Source organism: Hirundo rustica, chromosome 6, assembly GCF_015227805.2.
Source record: "Hirundo rustica isolate bHirRus1 chromosome 6, bHirRus1.pri.v3, whole genome shotgun sequence".
NCBI lineage: Eukaryota > Metazoa > Chordata > Aves > Passeriformes > Hirundinidae > Hirundo > Hirundo rustica.
In genome coordinates, this window is record NC_053455.1 from 41,837,137 (window position 1) to 41,859,663 (window position 22,527).

The 22,527-nt window shown below is 41.6% G+C and overlaps 1 protein-coding gene across 1 annotated transcript; it reads right to left on the bottom strand.

Annotated features, from left to right (window-relative positions):
* Positions 1–981: 981 nt before the first annotated feature.
* On the bottom strand, positions 982–18,081 carry API5 (apoptosis inhibitor 5). The gene is made up of 14 exons (XM_040067043.2): positions 17,878–18,081; positions 14,237–14,398; positions 13,393–13,486; positions 12,357–12,422; positions 11,845–11,996; positions 10,337–10,543; positions 9,700–9,804; positions 8,929–9,018; positions 8,174–8,355; positions 6,902–6,995; positions 6,340–6,396; positions 5,214–5,290; positions 4,746–4,882; positions 982–3,153 (listed from the first exon to the last, which is right to left on the bottom strand). Exons 1-14 carry the CDS (start codon positions 17,944–17,946, stop codon positions 3,074–3,076), a joined length of 1,572 nt encoding a protein of 523 aa, XP_039922977.1. The 5' UTR covers positions 17,947–18,081; the 3' UTR covers positions 982–3,073.
* Between the last annotated feature and the right edge of the window lie 4,446 nt (positions 18,082–22,527).

Genomic DNA, 22,527 nt, shown 5'->3' on the forward strand with positions numbered 1-22,527 from the left:
CCTATTAAACAGCAATATTCGCTCCAAACTCAAACTCCTGAAATAGAAACAAGTTTACAGATGGTAATTTAGGGATTTTGTTTCTATCAGCCTAGAGAAAACATCACACAAGTATGATAGTTCCTTACTGCTGCCAGTTTTCAAATCAGGCCTATTACAGATTCCACAAAAAACCCTAGGCTGCCCTTCCAAGTGGCTCTTGCTGTCATAGGTGTCAGGAAAATCCACAAATGCCAGAGGTTTATGTCCAAAGGGAGACAGAGGAGTCCTCAACTTCATTCAAATAAAGGGAGTCCCCCCGGACACACACCCACGGGGTTTTCTCTCTCGGGGTTTGGGAGGGCGCAGCATCCTTTTATCCCGAACTCCCGGCCGCAGGGTGCCCCCTTCCTTTCCCCACTGGCTGAGGTCTCAGAAGGCACAGCCTTCCCCCTCTGCCTTCCACGTATTCCCCCTTGAACCTGCCATTCCACCCCAAAGCTCCGAAATTCAGGCTGTGCAGAGCCATGTCTGTGTCAGGAGCTGAGCTTCTGGGCTCTGCAACAAACCGGCTGCCCAAAGCTAGGAGAGACATTCGGACCCATTTCAAAGACGTGGACACCCACACCTTCACCCATCACATTGTTTGCAGACATTAGCTTTCCTCTCATAAGGTACTAACAAACTGTATCACGCTGTCAGCATCGAGGAGTTTGAGAAAGACAATGATTGGTTCCTTTTCATCCAATTTCCAAGTAAGAGGTACAACATGCAGCTTTTGCTGAATATTTAAACTCCCCCTCAAAATTCTGCATTTGGAAGTTGAATTACTTAAAACTTGAAAGATCATGCAGTCTTACTATGCTCCATTCTTTAGTGGCAAACAGCTTTCTGCATCTACAGCAATTTAAGGAGTAACTCAACTACAACGAAAAGGTACCACAGGACTTTTTACTAAGGAGACACAATGCTACACAGTAACTTTGAAACAATGAGCCAAACAAAATTACAAAATGAATTTATTCCAAAGCTGTAAGGGAACATTTACATTTCATCAAGATGGTAGGTAAACAGGTGTTTCCACAAGAACTCACTGTGTTAAAGTTAGATAGGAAACTGGGGAAAAATAATCTAACTGCTTCTGAGGCCACAAGAACTTTGCACATCACCTCTGAAATACAGGAGTCACACAAAGAAAACTCACTCAAAATTCAGTGAGAAAAGCTGCTAGTACCTAGTTACTAGTCTAAATACAAGCTATGTTGCTTTGGGATTACAATATTAAATCCCCTCAAAATACCAATTATAGCTGCAAGTGCAAAATGTCTTTTTCCTTTTTTTTTCTCCCAATAGAAGCTTATTATATGTCTAGTGCCTATTTTCAGAGCGACATTTTGACCTCACAAATTTCTCCTTCAAAGCTTTTAGTTGAGTGTCATGGTTTTAATGCCAAATCAGAGTTTAGCAGCTGGCATGTAATGAGAAATACAAAGTCAGCTCCTATGTCCTGGAATGTCCAAAGATTCCTACCTACTGTTCCAGAGTTAAGCAAAAAGACTTTGAATTTAGCGTCATCAACAATGTTTCTAACTTTGACATAATTTTTGTATTCTGGCCTTCTGACTGTAGTGATAAATATCAAAGAGTATTAATGAAAACACCTGAATCAGATTCACAAGCAAATACAAATGGAACTAGGGTGGGGGACATCACCTGTGGATATTGCTGGGCAAAAAAAAAAAGGAGGATAAGAAGTATTATTCACTCTTCTAAAGCCTAAGGCATTTTACATCAACATGCTCTGGAACACTTAATTAAAATTATTTTCCTGTTTTGACTTATTTTTACTATATACTAATTCCTTTACAATGTTGAATGACCTGAGAAGTTAAAATTTTAAGTGGTGAGAATTAAAAAAAAAAAAAGGCAAAAAAAAAAAAAGCATTGTGCTCTTACACTGTATTTTCTGGGTGCACACCAGTAAATAAAAATCTCAAGTTGCTATGGAAAAAAACAGCATGGAATTGTTAACTTTTCCATCTGAATCGAACTATGTAGCTGGAATTTTTCAATGTTACCCAAAATACAACTTTATTTATATATTTTTAAATGAAACTATTGGTTAAAAAAAAAAGAACCAAAACACACACACAAAAATCACAAAACAAGAAAAAACCAACCAACCAACCCACCCTCAAGTGCCAGCTAATTCAGAAATCTGCATAAAACAGAAGAGAGCCAGAAACTCCTATGGTCCAGCTCCAGCCTATGAAGCTTAATCACTGCATCAGTCTTTTACCCATTCCTGAAATAATTCGTCATTTATTGTTTTGTTTTTTATGCTATTCATTTACTGAGATTTCAAGGCATAACTATATGCACATATTCATATTAAACATTAAAAATTAATTTTCAAAACATCACTTTTGTATTACAATGCACGGAGAAGAGTAAGATGTGCAAACCAAAAAATGCCACATTCTCCACATCTCTAAGTAAGAAGATTGTTTCATGCTACAAGCAGAATAGATTTCCAGCCATGTTGCAAACTTTAAAAAAAACAGCATGTACTTCATTCAACTCAATTAAAGAAAGTAAATCAAAGCAAATTCAACAATGGTACTCTTCTCCACATATTGCAAAATATGGTTACAGATGAGGAAAGGATTACTTCAGCTGCTAAGCTTATCTAACACTTATCTCTGTTGTCATGCCTTTCCTGTCCATTACTTAACACATAAACTCAATTATATAGTTTCAGTTATGCAGTAGCTGACTTTTAGTTTAATATACAAACTGTCAAGATGCAGCTTTTGATGAAACATCTATGCTCTTTTCCAATTTTGGATCCTGAAGACACTTCAAAAGTATGAACCTAAAACTGCTGACTGTAAGCATCCAAAAATACAGTTGTAGTTTCACTATGGACAAGTTGTAGTCCGTTAGAAAAGTAGATCATACATACAAAGGTATAAAGAACATTTAATTCAGTCTCAATGGAAGGCAGTCCTTGAAGAAAATAATGCTCCAAGCAAACTTGCTGAGTAGCACTTTCACTTTAGCCCTTCAGGGCACGGAAGCTTTAGCAGTCTTCTCAGTAGATTCTTCCTCGGCTGCGATTGCCACGTCCTCCCCAGCCTCTTCCTCGTCCACCCCGGAAACCACCTCTTTGCTCTGAAATAAGAGTCAAAACTTTTCAGGCAGGTTTTATGCTGTATACAGATTCAAACTGAATAGCAGGATCTGGAGGTACTGAAGGGTAACTTCAGTCTCTGAGGCTACGCCTGCTTATGAACCATGAAATTGCTGAGTTATTTTCTGATGGAAAATGGACCCCACTAATCTTAAAAGAAGGTCAGGAGAATGATCCTATCTAAATTAAGTGCAGTCTTTCTGCATACTAGTATTGTCAAACAAAACTCTCCCTGTACTTTAGGACTATGTTTGGGCCAATCCATTATCACAGAATTGAAAACTGGCTGCCTAGCTCTTCCTCCTGTTCAATAACACAATATTAATCTTGAGGTCTCGGTCTGACTTGGTATTAGTGATTTTATAAAAATGATGGAAAACCAGAACTTTGTCTTTCTATCTGTCCTTTCCTATCCTTAACACTAAGTTATCACCAGCATATTATTCTTTTTTCTGGGGCTGGTATCATAATTTAATTACAAATCCTAGCTAGAGATGTATACCACACAAATTATTTGTACACTGTAGAAAGTTTTTCCCCTTCTCTTTGTTAAGAACAAATCTGATCACAGCAAAAAAATCCTCAACAACACAAACCCTGTTAGTTTATATAGTTTCTTTGGATTTGTCCAAAAATGTACCAAATCCTCATTCCCTTTTCATGATTTCTCTATATGTACAGTCTTAAAATAGAATTTATATTAGTCTACAGAGAGAACTGCATGCTGGTTTTAAAGGCTATGGAAATCAGAAGCTGACTGACCCAAGCTGAAGCATCACACTAACAAGAAATAAAACATTTCTGGTTGAAAGCTTCCCGATCTTTAGACCTGCAGGATTACAAGCTTATCTTAAGAGACACAGGTGCATCACCTGAAGTTTAGAATAAGAAATTTGCAGACGGTGTTACCTCCTCTCTTTGCTTTATGTATGTGCCAATGCTTTATTTTATTTTTCAGCCCACGAGTGTGAGTGACAATTTGTCATAGCAGACTCTTTACCTTCCAGAGGCAGGATCAATGGGTCTACAGGAAAGACAGGATTGGGCTGCTGCCATTGCTGGGCCTTGTCATCCAGTTTGCAACTGCTCTTGTGCTTCACCCAAAAGTGTGACTCACAGAAAGGCAGATTCAGTGTGACTGGGAGCACAAGGACATAACTGTGTGCATGCACAGTGAACCCGGCAATTCCCAGAACTTCTGGATCAGGTCTGCAATATCAGCAGTGGCAGTAGTAGAAATGCAGCACAAGTCCAGTTGTACGACAGGAGGTGACCCAGCTCTGCCACCTGCTGCAACTGGCCTGTTCAATGGGAAATTGGTGCACTGTGCATCATAACAGAACACAACAGTTCAATTACTAATGCTAAGTATTGAAACACTACTAAAAGTAACTTGCAAATGATGTAAGACAGGCTGGTAACATTCAAACGCTGCAATACATCAGCTAGGAAGAGACCATCAAACAAAAATTCCCGACAGTACAATCTGATCTTCCAAGAACGTGGTATTTATCTGCCCTACCCCAGGACACAACTGTCACTAGACAAAGTTTTTCCAAGCTGCCTAACTTACCGTAAGAAAAACTACCCAGGTTACTGCTGTATTTTCCACTGGGAGGATTATATATTTGCCTGGAATCCCTTTTTGGTCCTGCTGAAGCTTTCTTTGGGGGTGAACTTGAGGTTGTATCTTCACTTGCTCTTTTTTGACTGGCAGAAGGAAACAAAAACATATCATTACACCCCTGTGGTGTAAGTTCAGTAATAGCAGTTCAGCCACAAAATTAACCACTGGAAGCCAGCAGCAGACAATGACAATGGCCTGAATAATAGTATTTCAAAAGAGCCGCCAGTTGATTCAGTCTTTAGTATTCCTAAAGCAAGACTAAGAGCATCTCTCCACAACCACAGGATGGGTGTTATTTTTGATGTGAAACTTTTAGCTCACATACTGTCTGTACTGTACAGACACAGCTTGGGAGGTTAATTTTTACTGTTTACAAAATAAACCCCACTGTTTTATTATATGAAGAACTCTCACCTTGCATCTGCCTTTTGTACTGGTTTCCAGGACAATGTAACCGTACTTTTGTAAGAAGGAGGAATGTGGAAGAGATCCTATGGAGGCAAAATTGGACAGTTATTCTACTGTTAAATTCATGTTGATTGTACTTCAATATTTTAGCTACTTCCTGATACTCCAGAATAACCACAACTTTCCAATAATTTTAAATCCTTTAGTTCCATGGCAGAGAGGAGAGGCAGTAGCTTACTGCCTTATCCAGCTGCCTTTGCTAGGAAATTCAAGTAGGATTTATCTTAGCAGAATAGTGTCTTACACTGACCAAATACAGAATCATAGACTAGTTTGGGTTGGAAGGGATATTTAAATACCTACTTCCTCTACTTCAGTGACCCTGCAATGACCAGGGACATCCTCCACTAGATCAGGTTGCTCAGACCCCCATCTAATCCAGCCTTGAATGTTTCAAGGAATAGGGAATCTACAGAGAAAGCACAGGCCTTCTCTCCTTCCCTGTGCACATCAAGCATCTTACAATGAACTACAGTGGCTCGTGCTGGAAGGCACCTGATATCCCTATGATGGGACAAGATATGCTTCTCAATATGGTGCACCAAGTTTTTGGGTTATTGCGGTGAGTGAAAGTGAGTGATGAAAGAAAGGAAAAGGGGGTTAGAAGAAATCAGAATGGTTTCATGGGCTCCAGATGAAAGTCTCTTTCTTGCAGCCCATCTCTTCTAGGCTATTTGGAGAAACAGGTTCTATACAGAAGCTTGCTTTGCCTCCTCCCTTCTTTACATCTCCTTGCACCTCTCTGAACTATTCCGTACTCCTCACTGACACTGCAGGAAAGGGAAATGACAAGAAAATCCAGAGACCCCTAAAGAAGTAAGGTCGTCTTTTCCTAGGGACTACCAGTGCTGCAAGAAAAGTGTCCACACCCTAAACCAAGAGCAGTAGCAGCAAAAGCTAAGCTGCTTGCAGGATCAGCAAGATCCACTTTTCTTCAGAAAAAGCAAAGCATTACCAACTCTGAACTGCCTACCACCACCTAACACAATACAACTTGGTTCAAATCTATTCCTTTCTTCTGTATAGGTTACTCTGCTGTGGGAATTTAGCACTTCATAATGTGATGACCTACCTTGATTAAAACATTAATGTTATTGGTTATTTTCAAGGCAACCACTTTAATCTTGTTCTGTAAAAAAAAAAAAAAAAAAAAAAGAAACCACTGGGCATCTAGTAGCTTTATGTCAATATAATTTCATGAAATCATAACATTAAACTGACTACTCTTCCTTAGTGAATTGCTATAGTAACAGTGATTGTGTACACTTCCAAGTTTTTATCACAGCTGCTTTTACGGTTCTTGTAGTTTCACGCTAACTAGCTGCTTTTAATGTTCCAATGTAGTTCCCACTGGGTTTTTTTTTGCTCAACATATGAAAATTTCCCCTTCAAAACAAAGCACAGAGCACAATTAAACCAAATACATGTGGCTGCAGAGAGCAGCTAACAGCAGAAACGGTATCATCTTCACTTGCAAAATGTAGCATAAGGTAAAATGCACTTGCAATAATGTTAGCACTACTATTTCCTTAATCTATTTGCATACTTGAAACTCATTGCAGCCTATTAATACATGCCAATCGTTCTTTTAGTAAGCCCAATTCGAAAAATCAGAATTCCTGAACAATTCTTACCTCCTCTGTTTTCAAGGCTTCTCCTGTTTTTCCTTGAAGTGCCAGACGAAGCTGCCGAATATACACCTGCAACCCTCGAGCAAAATACTGTAGCCTAAAACATTTAAAAGCAATCCTTTAGTAAAATTTACATAGTCCTGTAGAAATAAAAGCATAAGCAAAGGGAAGCTATAATCTTGTTTCTTCCCCTTTAGGTAAAATGCTCAAAATAAGTCTTCTGTCAATCTGATTTGTGCTTGTTTAGCATCCAGACAATAATTCACTTTCATAGTGTCAGAGAATTATAAAGATTAGAAGAAACCTACAGAATCAGCTAGTCCAACTGTCACACCTAAACCATACACCCATGAGCCACATCCAGATGCTTTGAACACTTCCTGAGACAGTGATTCCACTACTTCCCTGGGCAACGTATTCCAGTGCCCAACCACTCTTGCAGCAAAATGTTTTTCTCTAATCTGACCCTTTCCTGGTGCAGCGTAAGGCCATTTCCTTGTCCTTTTAGTTGAGACATGGCAGAAGAGACCGATTCGCACCTCACTAAAATCTCCAGTCAGGCAGTTACAGAGGGCAATGAAGTCCCCCTGAGCCTCCTTCTCTCCAGACTAAACAGCCCGTAGTCCCTCAGCCACTCCTCATCAGGCTTGTGCTCCAGGCCGTTCTTTCAGCTCCACTGCTCTTCTCTGGACACACTCCAGCACCTCAGTGTCATTTCTGAAGTGACAGTCCTGAAACTGGACCTAGCATTTGAGATGAGGCCTCACCAGTGCCGAGTACAGGGGGACCATCGCTGTCCTGGTCCTGCTCACCACATTATTCTTGATACAGGTCTGGATGCCATTGGCCTTGGCCACCTGGGCACACTGCTGGCTCATACCCAGCTGGCAGTCAAGCAGCACCCCCAAGCCCCTTTCTGCTGATCAGTTCTCAAGCCACTCCGCCCCAAGGCTGCAGTGCTACATGGGGTTGCTGTGACCCAACTGCAGGATGCAGCTCTCCACCTTATTAGATCTCACACAGTTGTCCCCAGCCCATCGATTCAGCCTGTCCAAAACCCTCTGCAGAGCCTTCCTAACTTTCAGCTGATTAACACTCCCACACAACTTGGTGCTGCCTGCAAACTTACCGAGGATGCAGCCAATCTCCTCATACATATCATTAACAAAGACCTTGAACAGGAGGAGCCCCAGTACTGAGCCCGGGGGAACTCTCCACTAACACTTTTTAACAAACACTGTAACAAAACATTAACACTTGCCTCTAAATCATTACCTGATTTTGAAGTCTTTCAATTTCTCTGCATTCAGCTTGGCTGTGAGGAAGTCCGGAAGTTTGCGACCCAGCTGATGGAAGCTATACAATAAACACTCCACATAACTGAATTGCAACTTGGGCTCTTCACTGCCAGCATTTTCCCCGTTTTCTGCTTCCTCTGGAGGAAGGGGCATGTACTCCTGAAGAGCAGAAAGTAAAACAAATGCATGAGACACATTTATGCTGACTGACTGCTCTTTCACAGTGTTTGAATCGGATGGTTGATCTGTACGGACAATTTGGGAAGTATCCACCATGTCTATGCTAACGGAGGAACTACTGAATAAAGTCCTGGTGAAGGTGGTTTGCCTATACTTCTTTGTCTCCACTCAGAGGAAATACTGTGGTGGCACTACTGCCAAAGAAAGCAACAATGCACTGCACCAATGCTTCTAAAATACTGCTGAATTTGCTCAGAATTGTCAGCGAAGATACATTGTTTAATGAAATCAACAGGAGTCTCTCATGACTATGAAATTTAAAAAGAGGAAACACACATGAGTTTACTGGTTTAAAAAAATTATTCAGGTAACAGCTCTCTATCTACAAAGGCTTTAAACTGCAAAATTATGTTCAACCTTCTATCAGTGGACAGGACTATCTCTGAAACAGCCAGTTCAGAAAAAGGATAAAGATGAATACATAAAAATAACTTGTTTTGATGAAAACTTAATTTCTTAGTGTTTTACATGAAAAATCGATTTTAGTCTTACCAGCAATTTATCAAACAGCTTCTTCAAATTTGATTCAAGCTTTTCCATATCACCACAAAATGAACTCATTTCAGCAAGAAGCTTCAAAACCTACATATAAGGATAGCCAGGTTTTTGTGTGTTAACTGAAAGTACACAAGCTTAACATTCAACTAAAATCAATTATCACATCACTACAGCTGGCACAGTAGAACTAGTAGAACTAGAACTAAACCCCTCCCAAACAGCAGGAAGGATTACAAGAACATACCTAATTTGTTTTCCCTGTGCCTGAAGAGAAACACAGGTTTGTGTGTCTAATCCCAACAAGCATTAGTCAACAAGTAAACAAAACTTCATCTCCCACATCTGCAGCACAGCTCACCTTCAAGTGAGAGCCACAGAAATCTAACTGAAGCTGTAGCACTGATTACTGTAAACAAAATTACAGACATTAAGCCACTCCCTAAGGAGGCTAAATTAGCACCAACTATGCAACCATCATTTCAGTAAATGCTATGTGCTTAAAAAAATTTGAGAATAATATAAAAATGATTACACTGATCTACTTATTCTACCTTGCTTCAAAAGCCTGGGACGGATGGCACATGCTTTAAAATGCAATGCTCAGTCACGCCTCAATAGAGCTAATGTTTTTTCTAGTGCAGCTACTTTTCCTACAAGTCAAGAAATAAAAACTATTTGAGGAAAGAGCTTGTGATTTTTAAAATAGCTGTCTTTATCTAGGATGGTTATTTTTCCTATTTGGAAGATGTTTTAGCTTTGACTTACCTCTAACTGGATATCAAGACCCTCCACTAGAGTAGTCAGAGAGCTGAGGTTTGGCAGAACGTGCTCACAGAAATAAGTAACAAATTTTGTGGAATGAACATTTTTCTGAAAAGAAACCACAAACAAACCATCACACATTATTCACGCTACTCTTGAGTCCAAAGGAGCTACAGGTTTTTCTCCTATCACCCCTCCACCCTTATAAATGCCTGCTTCACAGCTGTACCTCAAAGCTTTATTAAACTTCCCTCTTATTCCTAAGACACAGACCTCCTTTTGCAGGTAGCCTAAATTCAGAGGATGTCTACAATAGCAGCTGAAAAGACTGCCTACAACCCAAAAATAGGCCCTTAAGTCCTGCAATTGCCTGGCACTAGACTTGAAATAATCAAATTCCTACAAAATAATGTGAGAATCTTGTCATAATTCACTGTAACATCTTAAATCTGAAGAGAAAAACACAAGCTATCTTTGCATTTGGAGGTTTTAAGGGTGTTTTCCAACATTTGGATACATTACAGGTTAAAGGGGGAGAAGTACTGATTTGTGGTCTTTCAAACATAACCACTGGGAACAGCCAAGCCCAGCTCCAGCCATAAACTTTCCCCACTACTTCTCACGCAAAGCAAATACAAACCGAGAACAATGGCACTGCCTGCCGAGTGCACTGCAGCAGTCTGTCCACACAGTCCGTATCTGATGGATTGAACGTTTGTTCCAGGTCAGCCTGCTCAGCCACCAGCTCCACCAGTTGTTGCCTCCCACTGACTGTCTGTAAGCTTTTTAATCCAGACAATATTTTCATGAACAGAACAAATTCCTCGCCTGTCACATCTTCCAGAACCTTAACAGAGAAAGAGAAAACATATTTCTGTGCTGGTAATTTGCAAACCTCCAAGTCAAATGTACTGGATTTGAAAAGGTAAAGTATGCAAATAGTTTGCATTTAAATTTAGCATTTAGTTACTTAAAAACACAAATTTGAAGGAACACATGAAAACATTCAGTATAATTGAATGCACTTACAAATTAAAGCAACTGTCATCATGTTGTGTATAGGAAACAGGTTTTTTTTACTCTTAAACTTAAGAACAAACTCCTATCTAAGAAAAAATCAAAGGCTTCAGGCAGAATAAATGCTAAATAAACGTTAAACAAATGTATCTACTCGTTACTGGCTGTTTTACAACTTTCTGCATCTTTCTCAGCTTAGGGAATGCATGGAAATCTCAGAAGATTCAACAAAGACAAATGCCAAGTCCTGCACCTGGGATGAACCAACTTCTCTGTGCATCAGCACAGGTCAGGGACTGACCGGCTCAACACAAGTGACAGCACCATTCCTTGGGTGGCCAGCAGTGCTCTGGGCTAAGGACATGAGCACAGACTAAGGGAAACAAAGGGTCAGAGGACTTTGGCTAGGTCCTTGGCTGGGTTCTCATCTGACCAAATCTGGAATACTGTACCTAGTGTTGGGCTCTCCCATATGAAGTGCTTGATAAGCTTTGGAAGGCAAATCAACAATGTGATCTGTGTCTAGAGCACGTGAGCTGTGAGGAGAACCTAAAGCAATCAGGCTTTTCCATCCTGAAGGAAGAGAGCTGCATGTGGGTGTGGCAAACTAACTAACCTTCCAACACTTCAGAGCAAGACACTGCTCATAGCAACCAGGTTCTTTGATGAGGTGGACATGGTCAGAATGGAACAATGGCATAAAACTAAATTGGGAGATTTCAACTGGATAGAGGGAAAAAAAAATCCTCTTGAGGACAACTGAACATTGAAGCTGGCTGCCCAGAGAGGACAGAAACTCTCCTTCCTTAGAGGTTTTTAAAACCCAACTGGAAAAACCACCAAGAACTCTGTCAGAATTCAGCTGAGCATGATTCACTGAGCTGATCAATCTCTCAAAGACCCTTTCTAATGTGAATGATTGGGTCCACTTCTAATCAAAGTCATTATTACAAAATTAGAAGAGCCATGATTTCAACATTACCACGAAAAAATGCTGCAAACTTTGGAGTGTATCAGAATAGTTAAGTACAAGATCACATTGGTACAACGCTCAAACAGACCTCCAAAGCAACACCAATGATTAAGGAAGGTTGAACAATACTTCAGTTTGAACTGAAACCAGACACTCACTTTCTTTGATTCAGTCAATATGAACTCTTCCACCTCCTTTGTCATCACTTCCTCTGGTAAGGTCTTCAGTTTTGTAGAAAGGAACTTAATGGCTCTCTCTCTTACAATATCCTCTCCCTGAATAATTTGACTGAATAAACCTCCCAAAGTTCCTGAGTGGAGAATAAATCAGGTAACACAAATTATTTTAGAAGTTATGATCTGGACCTTTTATGCAGAAGGAAGAAGTTTCCTCTTAAGATTCTATGACAGATTTGTTAACTTTTTCTTTAAAGTTAGTATTACAGTTATTTTAAAATTTTCATGTATCTTGACATAAAAAAATCCACATTCATTTATTAGTCTGCATAATTCAGATCCACAATTATCAAGTTCAGTACTGCTGGCAAACCCAAACAATTAGTCTCACTTTTGCACTGTATTAAGAAGACACAAAACTGAGTCCTGCTCTCATCCTACTACAGACTGAGAAGTATTAATAAAAGCCATGTATAAAAAAACATGTTCTTTACCTTTAGCATCCATCTTAAATATACTGAGCAAGGCATTGTTCACCAAATTGAATTCTGCAGAATCATCTGGAGAGAGAAAAGAAATTAATACACATATACTCCAAATGGAAAGGTAAGAGCAGAAAAACAAAGATTGCCAATACTGCACAAGAAGTATTCTGTCCTCAGCATTTAGCTGTATACAACATAACCTGTATTTTAAAAAACTATTAGACTGAGAAAGTTCAAAGCTATGATTATGGAAGTTGAAAGCAAAAAAAAAAGCTGTCACTTTAGTCTCCCTGCCAAAACTAAACCTTAAAACTTGATAGGACTGGAAACTTGAAAGGAAATTATTAATCAATATATTCAGTTATTTTAATAATAAATAAAGCTAACTTTCACTTAATTAATGTAAAATACATAGTTATTTATTTTTAAACTCTTAATTAATCAACAGTATTTCTATGTGGCAACTATTTCTCTCTTAAACTAAATGGAGAATGGCATAAATCTCAAAATACCATAACCAAATCAAAACCTATCTTTTGAGAAGCCCAGAGTCTTAACCATGCAGTTTTAACAGAAGTTTGAACAACTACTGAGATTAAATGTATATTAAATTCTGAATTTACCCCCAAAATATTTATTTTGCACCAAAAATGCACAGAACAAAATGCCCTCAGGCCTTTTCAGGTTCTAGAAAATGGATCAGAAATTTAGTAACTCTCTTTTTCAGAAAGCAATTTGCTGCAGCCCATAACTGGAAAGTTCCCCCCCTTGCCTTTTTCTACAAATACTTTCAGAAAACTTGAATGAAAAAAAAATTGTTTTACTTCAAAGAAAGATTTTCAGTTTAGATTAGAATAATCAGTGACCTCTCAACAGAAGCAGCAGCCTAACTGTACAGTAAATATAAAGCAGGAGAAAAAGAACACAAGGAGGACATGAACAGCACTGGGATAAATTATCTGTCAGCGTAAAACGTTTTACTGAACCACAACTGTGCACATATTTAGCTGTGCCATGAGGACATTGGCCAGGATGCGTCTCCTACCTGACTGCAGAAGCTGGGTCAGTATGTCTGCTACGCGAGGAAGATTATCTCCAGTGGCAAACTGAGGCAATTCTTTGATTGCTTGTCGCCGGATCTGTCGAAATTGTCAATAATGCAGAAATTAAAAAAATTTAAATATTTCAGGAATTACATAACACTCCAAATCCTCCTATTTTGACTTATTTATGAAGAAGATAATATATTTTTCTTAGGAAGAATCAAATTCAAACAGCACTTCTGTTCACGAAGTCATTCATATGATCAACAAAATGAAGGCTGGAACGTGTGCTATTAGTAAGTTTTATTTGCTAACAGGAAGGATAGTTCTATGGTTGTGCATATGGCAGGGATAAACTCTGGGGTTTGTTCTCAGCACTGAAAAAAATCCCTGGATGATCTGTCCAAATCCCTTAAGACCTGATAAACAAAGATGCTCCAAAGGTACAGCTCCTACCAGCACCACAGAAGCAGCATGAAGCATCTAAGAAGCTTAACAGTCAGAATCGCATCCCTGTGGTTCTCAGGTGCAAACAAGATTCTGTCTCCCAGCAGTATTTATCAGAATCAATTACCACAAAATGCCTTTTGATAGGAAAATATGTAAATGCTATTCAAATAAAGTGTAAGTTTCTTTGATCAGTGGTGGGAGATAAAAAAGATAAATGAAAACTGATGCATCTTCCCAAACCATCACACAATGAATTAAATGCAAGAATACAATTCAATTTATGTTTTCCAAAGATCAACCCTCCCCCCAAAAGACACAGATCATTAAACAAAAAGAGAAAACGATAGCAAAATATAAATTCAAAGTATCAACTTGCTGCAAGGTTCTTATTCTTACAGAAACATCTTCATCCTCACAGAGATCCAACTGGGCATTGATAGCTGAGTCAGCTAGCTCAGGAAAATGCTTGAAGAACTTAGGAATGAACTGGGCTGCAAGTCTCTTCTCCTTGGCACCTCCTTTCACACCATCCAAGATCACCTGATAGGCATCCTTATGCTGAAAGAACAAAACCAGAATACATAAATGGAAAAATCCGGGGCTCATTTCAAGATGAGGAAGGACTTTTTTCTCCCATTCTCTTAAACTACTTAAGTGAACTGTATTATATAAGTTCCTTACAAAGGAATATATTTTTCTCTTAGACTGATATAACCATGTCAATTTTGTAGTATTTGTCTCTGCTGCCTGGCTTTTACAGTTATTCTGGCTTCTGTCTGTTCAAGCGTGTGCCGCTCCAGCTGCTTCCCTAAGGGTAACACCTCTTGCACACTGTGATTAGATTAGTGCAAGGAATTTATGATCACTGCCACTGAACTTGGCCAGTTCTTCAAAGAGTTTCTGACTTTTGTATGCTCATGTATTGTCTTTGAAGTAGAGATTACCTTTCCCAGTAACTGTGCCAATGCAGTGGATCATGAATTTTAGTTAACATATGTGGTAGTAAAGTATCTCTGCCACCTATTCAGGTAGTTCAGTTCACCTGGAATCTTTGGTACCTATTCAGGTAGTTCATCTGGGATGAAGTACAGTGCTTGGAAGAACTGTTAAGGGAAACTAGATTAAAAGAATCCCAGAAAGCTCCCAGTTTCAAATATAGAAATATATATTCCAAATATAGGAATAAACACTTCAGCAACAGTAAAATAATCTGTAAAATAATCTCTAGCTACTCCAACTAGACTCACACAGGTGCTTCTGATTCTGAGCCTGCAGGACTGAAACTTTAAATTAACTGAAGTCCTTGTTGTGGTTAGCTCTGTGTTTGTGAAGTAGAAGTCAGGTTGTGAAAAAGAATGCTTAAAACAGCTCATCCTACTTTGAACAGCAATGCTGACAGCACAGGACACTTTCTTTGCTTTATTTACATTAAATTTCCCAGGGCCACATATATCATCACCACTGCTCCACATGAAAGTGTCCCATAGCGAATACAGACACTAATTTACAAAGCAACACACCCTGCATTAATTCCTCTACAGCAAGCTGCATTTTAAAGTTTAGTGCCCATGCTCCCTAGAGCTTGTTGAGCTCTGTGTTGCCAGAATCTGGGATAGAGATCTGGATGAAAAATAAGCAGTGAAAGAATCAGTTGCCTTTCAGCTGAACCACATCACCACCCAGTTTACTCTGTAGCCGGGCCAATGCAGGGCACTCAGTGGCAAAGGCAGGAATGAGACAGCACAAACTAGCAATGCAAACAACAAAACACACATCACTACAGACATGGGTTCTCAGGCTGCATGAGTCCTGTTGTAGAACACATAACATAAAACTTAATACATATGAAAAAGCATTCACGCAGCAATGGAACAGAGTAGCCTGTGTTCCCTGCATTTGTGTTCCTGCATGCTAATTACTCCTACCGTGTAGGCAAAATACAGTTCAGGCAGGAGTTCGTTTTACCTGGCAGCATGGAATGCTCTAGAAAAACCACAGGCAACTACAGAAGCAGTGTGATCCTTCTGTTTTGTGCTTTCCCTTCCCATCTGTAACAAAGGAACATCCTAAGCTGGAGGCAATGTCCCGACCTTTGTTTTTAACAACTGTTAATTGACCAATCATCCATTAACTTCTCTAGGTTAGTTCTTGAGTCAATTCATACCCTACAGTGCCCTGTGACAAGTTTCACAACACATTACGGAAAATGTTCATCTTCCTCTTTATTTTCAGCCAGCTTCCTTATAGTTCTTTTCAGCTTCTCACCATCATTCCACCTGTGAACACCTCACACCTGAGCCCCCTTCTCAACTCAAACACTTTTACAAACTCAATACTTCCAGCCTTTTAAACTATTTCTCTTGATGTCATAACTTTGGGCAGTCCCCATGCCTGTGCTCAATGTTTCTTTACTCAAGACAAGGTGACCGTGAGTTTTTGCAGTAAGATACCACGTTCATAAAAGCTGTTAAGAGATAATAAAGCACTAAGTGGGATAAAACTGATGAACAAGGAACAATTACTCATGGCTTCTCAGAATGCAAAAATTGGAGACATCAAGCAAGATTATGAAATGACAAAGAGGTAACTCTGTCACAAAGATTAATGAAATAATGAAACATTTTAGCACAGTACCTTTATATGCCAGAAACACATTCAGCTCAACAAAGCATCAGAAAAGTTCACTGAAGAATAACCTTGCAAGCTACGCTCATCCCAGACACTTCCCCTGGCTCTGGGAAGCCAAAAGCTGCAGAGGGGCAAAGCTGGGAGAGTGTTTTAGGAATCCCCATTCGATACTTACCCTCAGAGGTTCTACCGTGTCACAGGCTGCATTTCTTAGCCATGCTCCTGGAGTTTGCTCTACCTAAGGTGGCCACTGCTTCCTCACAAAAGCTACTCACAAGAACCAGAAGGGAGATGAACTGTGCAGTTCTAAGACGGCAAGGTAACAGCATGTTTTACTCTGCACTTGTCCCCGTAGTTCCCTACATTTTATCTGCACTTTGTTTTTGGTTCTGAGGTGATGTTTTTGTTCGGCTGTCTGCAGGATGCTTTGTTTCACTAGGGCATAACCACACAAGAAAAGTGAAGGGACCTGAACTAAGATGAAAAAAACCAACTTCAAAAAGCCCCTGCCCCCAACCAACCACAAAATTATTTGTTCTCTTAAAGAACTTTCTAAGTGACCTCATACAGCAACATTCTCGTTTAGTTTAAAATTCATGGTTAGATACAGATATGGCAAAACTACTTTTTTACTTACTGACATTAGGACCAAAAAAAAAAAAAAATAATAAAAGGTAACTTCTGCTTCTTCAAGGGGCCATTTGGGAAAATGAGAGACTAATGCAATTTCAAAACTAGTTGTAACTAGCCATTATATTTTCTATTGGTAATATTCTAAGTCATCTTCTTTTCTTGAATAATTCAGTAATGGTATAAACAAATGGCAGATCTCGCCAAGATTTTACAGAAAAGAATCTTCAGTCGTGAGGGTCAACTTTACGTTCTTGCCTCAAGGAAGAAAAAAACTAAAGGGCTACGGGCAGCTTTCAAACTATAATAGATTTCACCTTCCCTCAGCAGGACAGCCTGCAAGACGCCCTCCAGATATGCAAGTGCGCCGGATCTGCAAGTGCCGTGTCCAAACATTTCAAGGCCTGAACTCGCCAGGCGAAACTCCCCGCCCCCTTGCGAAAAATAGCCTGACTCTAGCTAAGAACCGGTTAATATCCGCGACGCCACATTTAAGGGAGAGCCGCCGACACGACGCGGATGCTGCAAAAGCGACGGAAGCTGCTGCGGTCCTTGCAGATCCGCGGGCGCGCTGCTCATTTCCACCCGCCCCGCGCCGCCGCGGGCCTGAGGAAACCCACCCCGAGCGCAGCCCCGGCGGCGCGCCGCACAGAGGCGAGCGGCCCCTCCAACGCCACCCCGGCCCGCCCTCCCGCCCCGCCTCGGCCGGGAACTCGGCGCGGCGGTGCTACGCAAGCCCGAGGCCTAGCGAGGCCTTGCAGGCCGCAGGCGCACCGCACCTGGCCCGCCGTCTCCGTGGCGTCCGCCAGGATGCCGTAGTTGCGGTAGAGCTCTTCCACGGTGGGCATGGCGCGGCGGGGAAGGGGCAGAGCCGCCGAAACACCGAACCCGCCGCTGACGCCGCCGCTCCCGCTCCGGCCGCCGCTCCCGCTCGGGCCGCGTCGTCAGCACCAGCGAGGCGCCACTCGGTCCCGGAGCGGCCGCGCGCCGCCGCCTGCGCACCGCCCCCCGGCGGTGGGCGGGGGCACTGCGGGCCTCAGCGGCTGCGCGCCGAGCCCGGGGCCGCCCGCGCCGAGCCCGGGGCTGCCTGCCACGCCACAGCCTCGGGCCGCGGTCGCGCCACTGCCTGCCTTCTTCTGCTCGCAGATGGGCCGCGGCCTTCACCTCTTGCAGGTGTGGTGTTTTTTTTTTTTTTTTTGTTTTTTTTTTTTTTTTTTTTTTTTTTTGTGTGTGTGTGTGTGTGTTTTGTTTTTCCTCTCGGGCCTTTCTTCACGCTCCTCCTTCTCCTTCCCTTGACTGATGCTTTCCCCCAGCGCCTCGTTTCTGTATCCCTTTTTGTCTGTCCTATACAAATACAATGGAAGGTGTTTGGGACGTGCCCGTTGCACGCTGAGCTCCTAGTATTAGGCGGAGACTGCTTTCCTGTGATTTGGTGACTTGCATCTTTTCCTACAGAAGAAGATGCTCCCTAGTTCCAGAAATGGAAGTATCTGCAACTCATGCCAATGAAGGTAGCATGTGTTCTCTAGGCTCTAATCACCAAATGTTAACTGTGGCAAAATTTTAAGGCTGTAGCAGTGTCTTCTCCTCATATCTCAATATGCTTTAGCATCCTGCAATTTCACAGGCACTTAAAATGAGAGAGGATTCCCCTTATGTGAATCTGAGGCTGAGATAAGCAAAGCCCTGGGCCTTTCTTAAATGTCTTTCCCAGCAGCATGAAGGATGCTGTTGGAAGCATTTGAGGCTACAGCCTGTCGCCAGAGTCCATGCCAGTAGACCGCATGCAGCAGGGATGTACAGTAACATCAATCATTAACCTTCTGTTCTTCCTCTATTCAGTGTTTCAGCCAGTGGTGGTCATGACAGCACCAGTCACCTTTCTCCCCTTCCTTGAACTGAGGCTCAGTCCCTTTACCTGTCCACTGGTGGATTCACAGAATCACAGAATGTGTAGGTTGGAAGAGACCTTCAAGATCATTGAGTCCAACCCATGCCCTAACACCTCAATCAGATCATGGCATCGAGTGCCACATCCAGTCTTTTTTTAAACATGTCCAGGGATGGTGACTCCACCACCTCCCTGGGTAGACTATTCCAGTACCTTATCACTCTTTCTGTGAAAAGTTTTTCCTAATATCCAACCTATGTTTCCCTTGACACAGCCTGAGACAGTGTCCTCTCGTTCTGTCAGTTGCTGCCTGGAGAAAGAGACCAACCCCCAGCTATCTACAACCACCCTTCAGGAAGTTGTAGAGAGTGATAAGGTCACTTCTGAGTCTCCTTTTGTCCAGGCTAAACAACCCCAGCTCCCTCAGTCATTCTTCAAATGGCTTGTGTTCCAAGTCCTTCACCAGCCTTGTTACCTCCTCTGGACGCGCTCATTCCTGCACTCTGTGACGGGGTCTGAGGGTGTGGAAGCTTGTGGCTGCTGTCAGATCCAAGAGAGCTCTAACCACATCCTGCCCCTCGATGTGCTTGTGGCCATCACATTTACCCAGAGTAATCTTAAAAGTATATGCTGGGAAATCTCAGTAGTGGGAACAAAATGTAACATGAGAGAAGAAATATTTTTAATGTAACAAAAGAGCTGTATGCTTAGGAGAACCTCTCATTTTCTAGGAAGGGGGAGCTTCCTCAGGCAGCCTGGTGGATATTAAGAGAAGTCAATCTCTTGTCCTCCAGCATTTTCCAGGCAGCATTGCATCTGAATGCAGATTTTAAAATTCACTGTAATCTTTATCAGCACTACTATGGCAAGGTTTTACAGCTTAGCCAGAAAGGAGGGAAGATGATCATCTCATTTAACTGCCTTTTACTCTCCCCTGCTAAAGTATTTATATAGATGGAGCTGCCTTGTTATCTCCTTTTTTTTGCTTTTTTTCCTCAAGAACACTATCAAACTGTGATTACATTCCATAGCAAGCATGGATAAATATGTAGCATTTATGTATTGTAGTATGTATTTCTGATAGTTGTGGAGAGAAAAAAGAAGTAAGCATGAATGAAAATGGTTGTGGGAAGGGCTGTGTACCTTCTGGGAAAGACTGGCTCTGCATTCCATTGCAGAGCAGAAGGAGTGCTTCAGACACTGGAGAGTGATGGGAGATGAACTCCAGTGTTGGACTTTGGCTGCATGGCAGGGAGACTGACTGGGAGTGTGGGATGGTAAGCAGCTTCAAAATGCTATACTAGCATTATATATTTTGTTACACTTGATTATTTTAATCACATTTTTATAACATCTATTATAGGCCTTGGAACTACACTTTTCTACCTTCTGTAGCAGTGATGCATTCAACTGTTCTCATTGTCTTTCTAATAAAGAACACACAAAATGAAAAGGGGCATTCAGAGCCGCAATAAAAAATTGTTTTCTCTGAGGTTTGTTTTGTTTCCATCCTTTGATCCTTGAATTTTATTTCTTCAACTGTTGCATTGTGCTCTGTGTTGTTTATTTTCATATTGTATTTTATGTTATTTATTTTCGTTGTAATGGTTTGTTCTGTACTCCCCTGTTCTCCTGAGAAATGTTACCTTCTGAGTTTTGTCCCTGCCCCTTTTCCCTGTCAATCCTCCCACACTCCTCCCAGTCCCCTCCTATGGGCCCTGTCTGTCATTTGATTGTTCCTCCCAGCTCCTGGAGAGTTTGGGTAAGGACATGGAGTGATAGGGCAGGAGCCGAGGAGGTTCCTCCCTTTATGTTCCCATTGGTTTCTTTAAATGCCCCTCCAACCCTGTTCCACTCCCACCTTTTCTCTCATTGGGTGTTGGTTTGTCTCCTCCCTTAGTCCTGCCCCTGTATTTAGTCCCAGGGCTCCTGGCCCCAGGTGGCTTGGCTGGAGAGACTCCCTGAGGTTTGGATGTCCCGGGTGGGACTGAATAAATAGCTTGGACTTTTCCCTCCAATTGAGTCTGACTCCTCCCTCCGTGTTCGGTGTGGTCTCTCCTGTGATAAGTGGAAAACCCTCTTGGCCGCTACTCTGGTTCCCAGGATCCAGAGGAGTGTTCCCCAGCAGACGGCAGTGTCAGAGCTAGCTTGGGTGGAAGGAGCAGCTGCTCTGAGAAGGGCGCTGTGACACTTAACTACTTCCTTGTTTCTTTACATCATTAATTTCTTCTCTTTTTACAACAATTCCATTTCTTAGTCTTTAGTTTTCATCTATTTATGAAATATATGTAATATTTTTTATAATGGACCTGTTTAAAATTAATCACTGTTAGTCTTTAGCTTTTATGCAGAAGGAATATAAATAAAGAGATGATGGTGTTGCACATTTTGAAGAAATTGTGTGAAATTATTTTTCAGAGGTAATTATAGATCTCTTTGTTAAAGCTGTGATATTTTTGAAAATGCATCTTTAGGAACAGAGAAGCTTGAAATGCACATTTGAGAATGACACAACTTTTTCAGACTCTGCAGTGCGACTCTCATAGTTTTACAAAACAGGGTTAATCCGGCCATCAATCAGGATTTTTCTCTCTATTTTCTTCTCAATCTCTGCAAACTCAAGCATGTAGAGATAACCCTTTGGTAAATTTGATAATGAAGTGGTATCATTATACATTTGACTCCCATTCCTCTGCACTGTCCATAAATCAAGTACTCTGGAATCACTGCATGTTCTCCAGAGGAAAAATAGTTTACTTGTCAAATGAGTGAAGATTTCCTTAAAGGAAAAAAGTTACTATTGCTATCCCACAAGTGTCCCGGTCTTTGGTGGAGGACTAGCTTCAAACAAAGCCAGAGATGGGGCAAGAAAAGACTTTTATTATGACGGAAGGAGAAGACATGCTTAATGAAAACTTCACACTGGAACAGTGGGCTAATCCAATGAATCAAACCTGGAAGGTTTCTGTGAATAATAAAGTGACTGAAGTAGAGTCCATTTGTTGGTTTATGCTGGATCGGCAATTGATCTGGAATTATTCTAATCTCACTTTTTAGAACTGGGCTTGAGTTAGTAACAGAGGTTTTACATGTGAAGTGGTACAGCAATTACCCCCCATCCATCTTAAAAATCTGTGGAGAGTTTTTCAGAAAATGGTGTCCAGATATTGCAGGGGAATACAATGGGCGCGTAACTATGTTCACAGACGTAAAGCCTTTCATTGGCACACACTAAAGGTATCCTGCACAAGCACCTAGCCGCTGTCTTCAGACAAGCGCAGGTATTTTCCACTGATTCCTTCTAGTGTGATCGGGGTTTCTTGCAAAATTTCTCCCCGGCAAGGCGAGGATTTTCCCCGCGGGAGCGGCAATCGCCGCGCCGGCTGCAGGGACGCGCTCCGGGCCGTGCCAGCAGGCGGCGCTCGGCCCCCGCGGAGGAGCCGCTGCCGGCCGCGGGCAGCGCCCGGCCCTCCTGGCGCTGCTTCCCTGCAGCGCCGCACGGCCCCCCGCAAAAAACCTGGCGCCTAGTCCGTTCCGA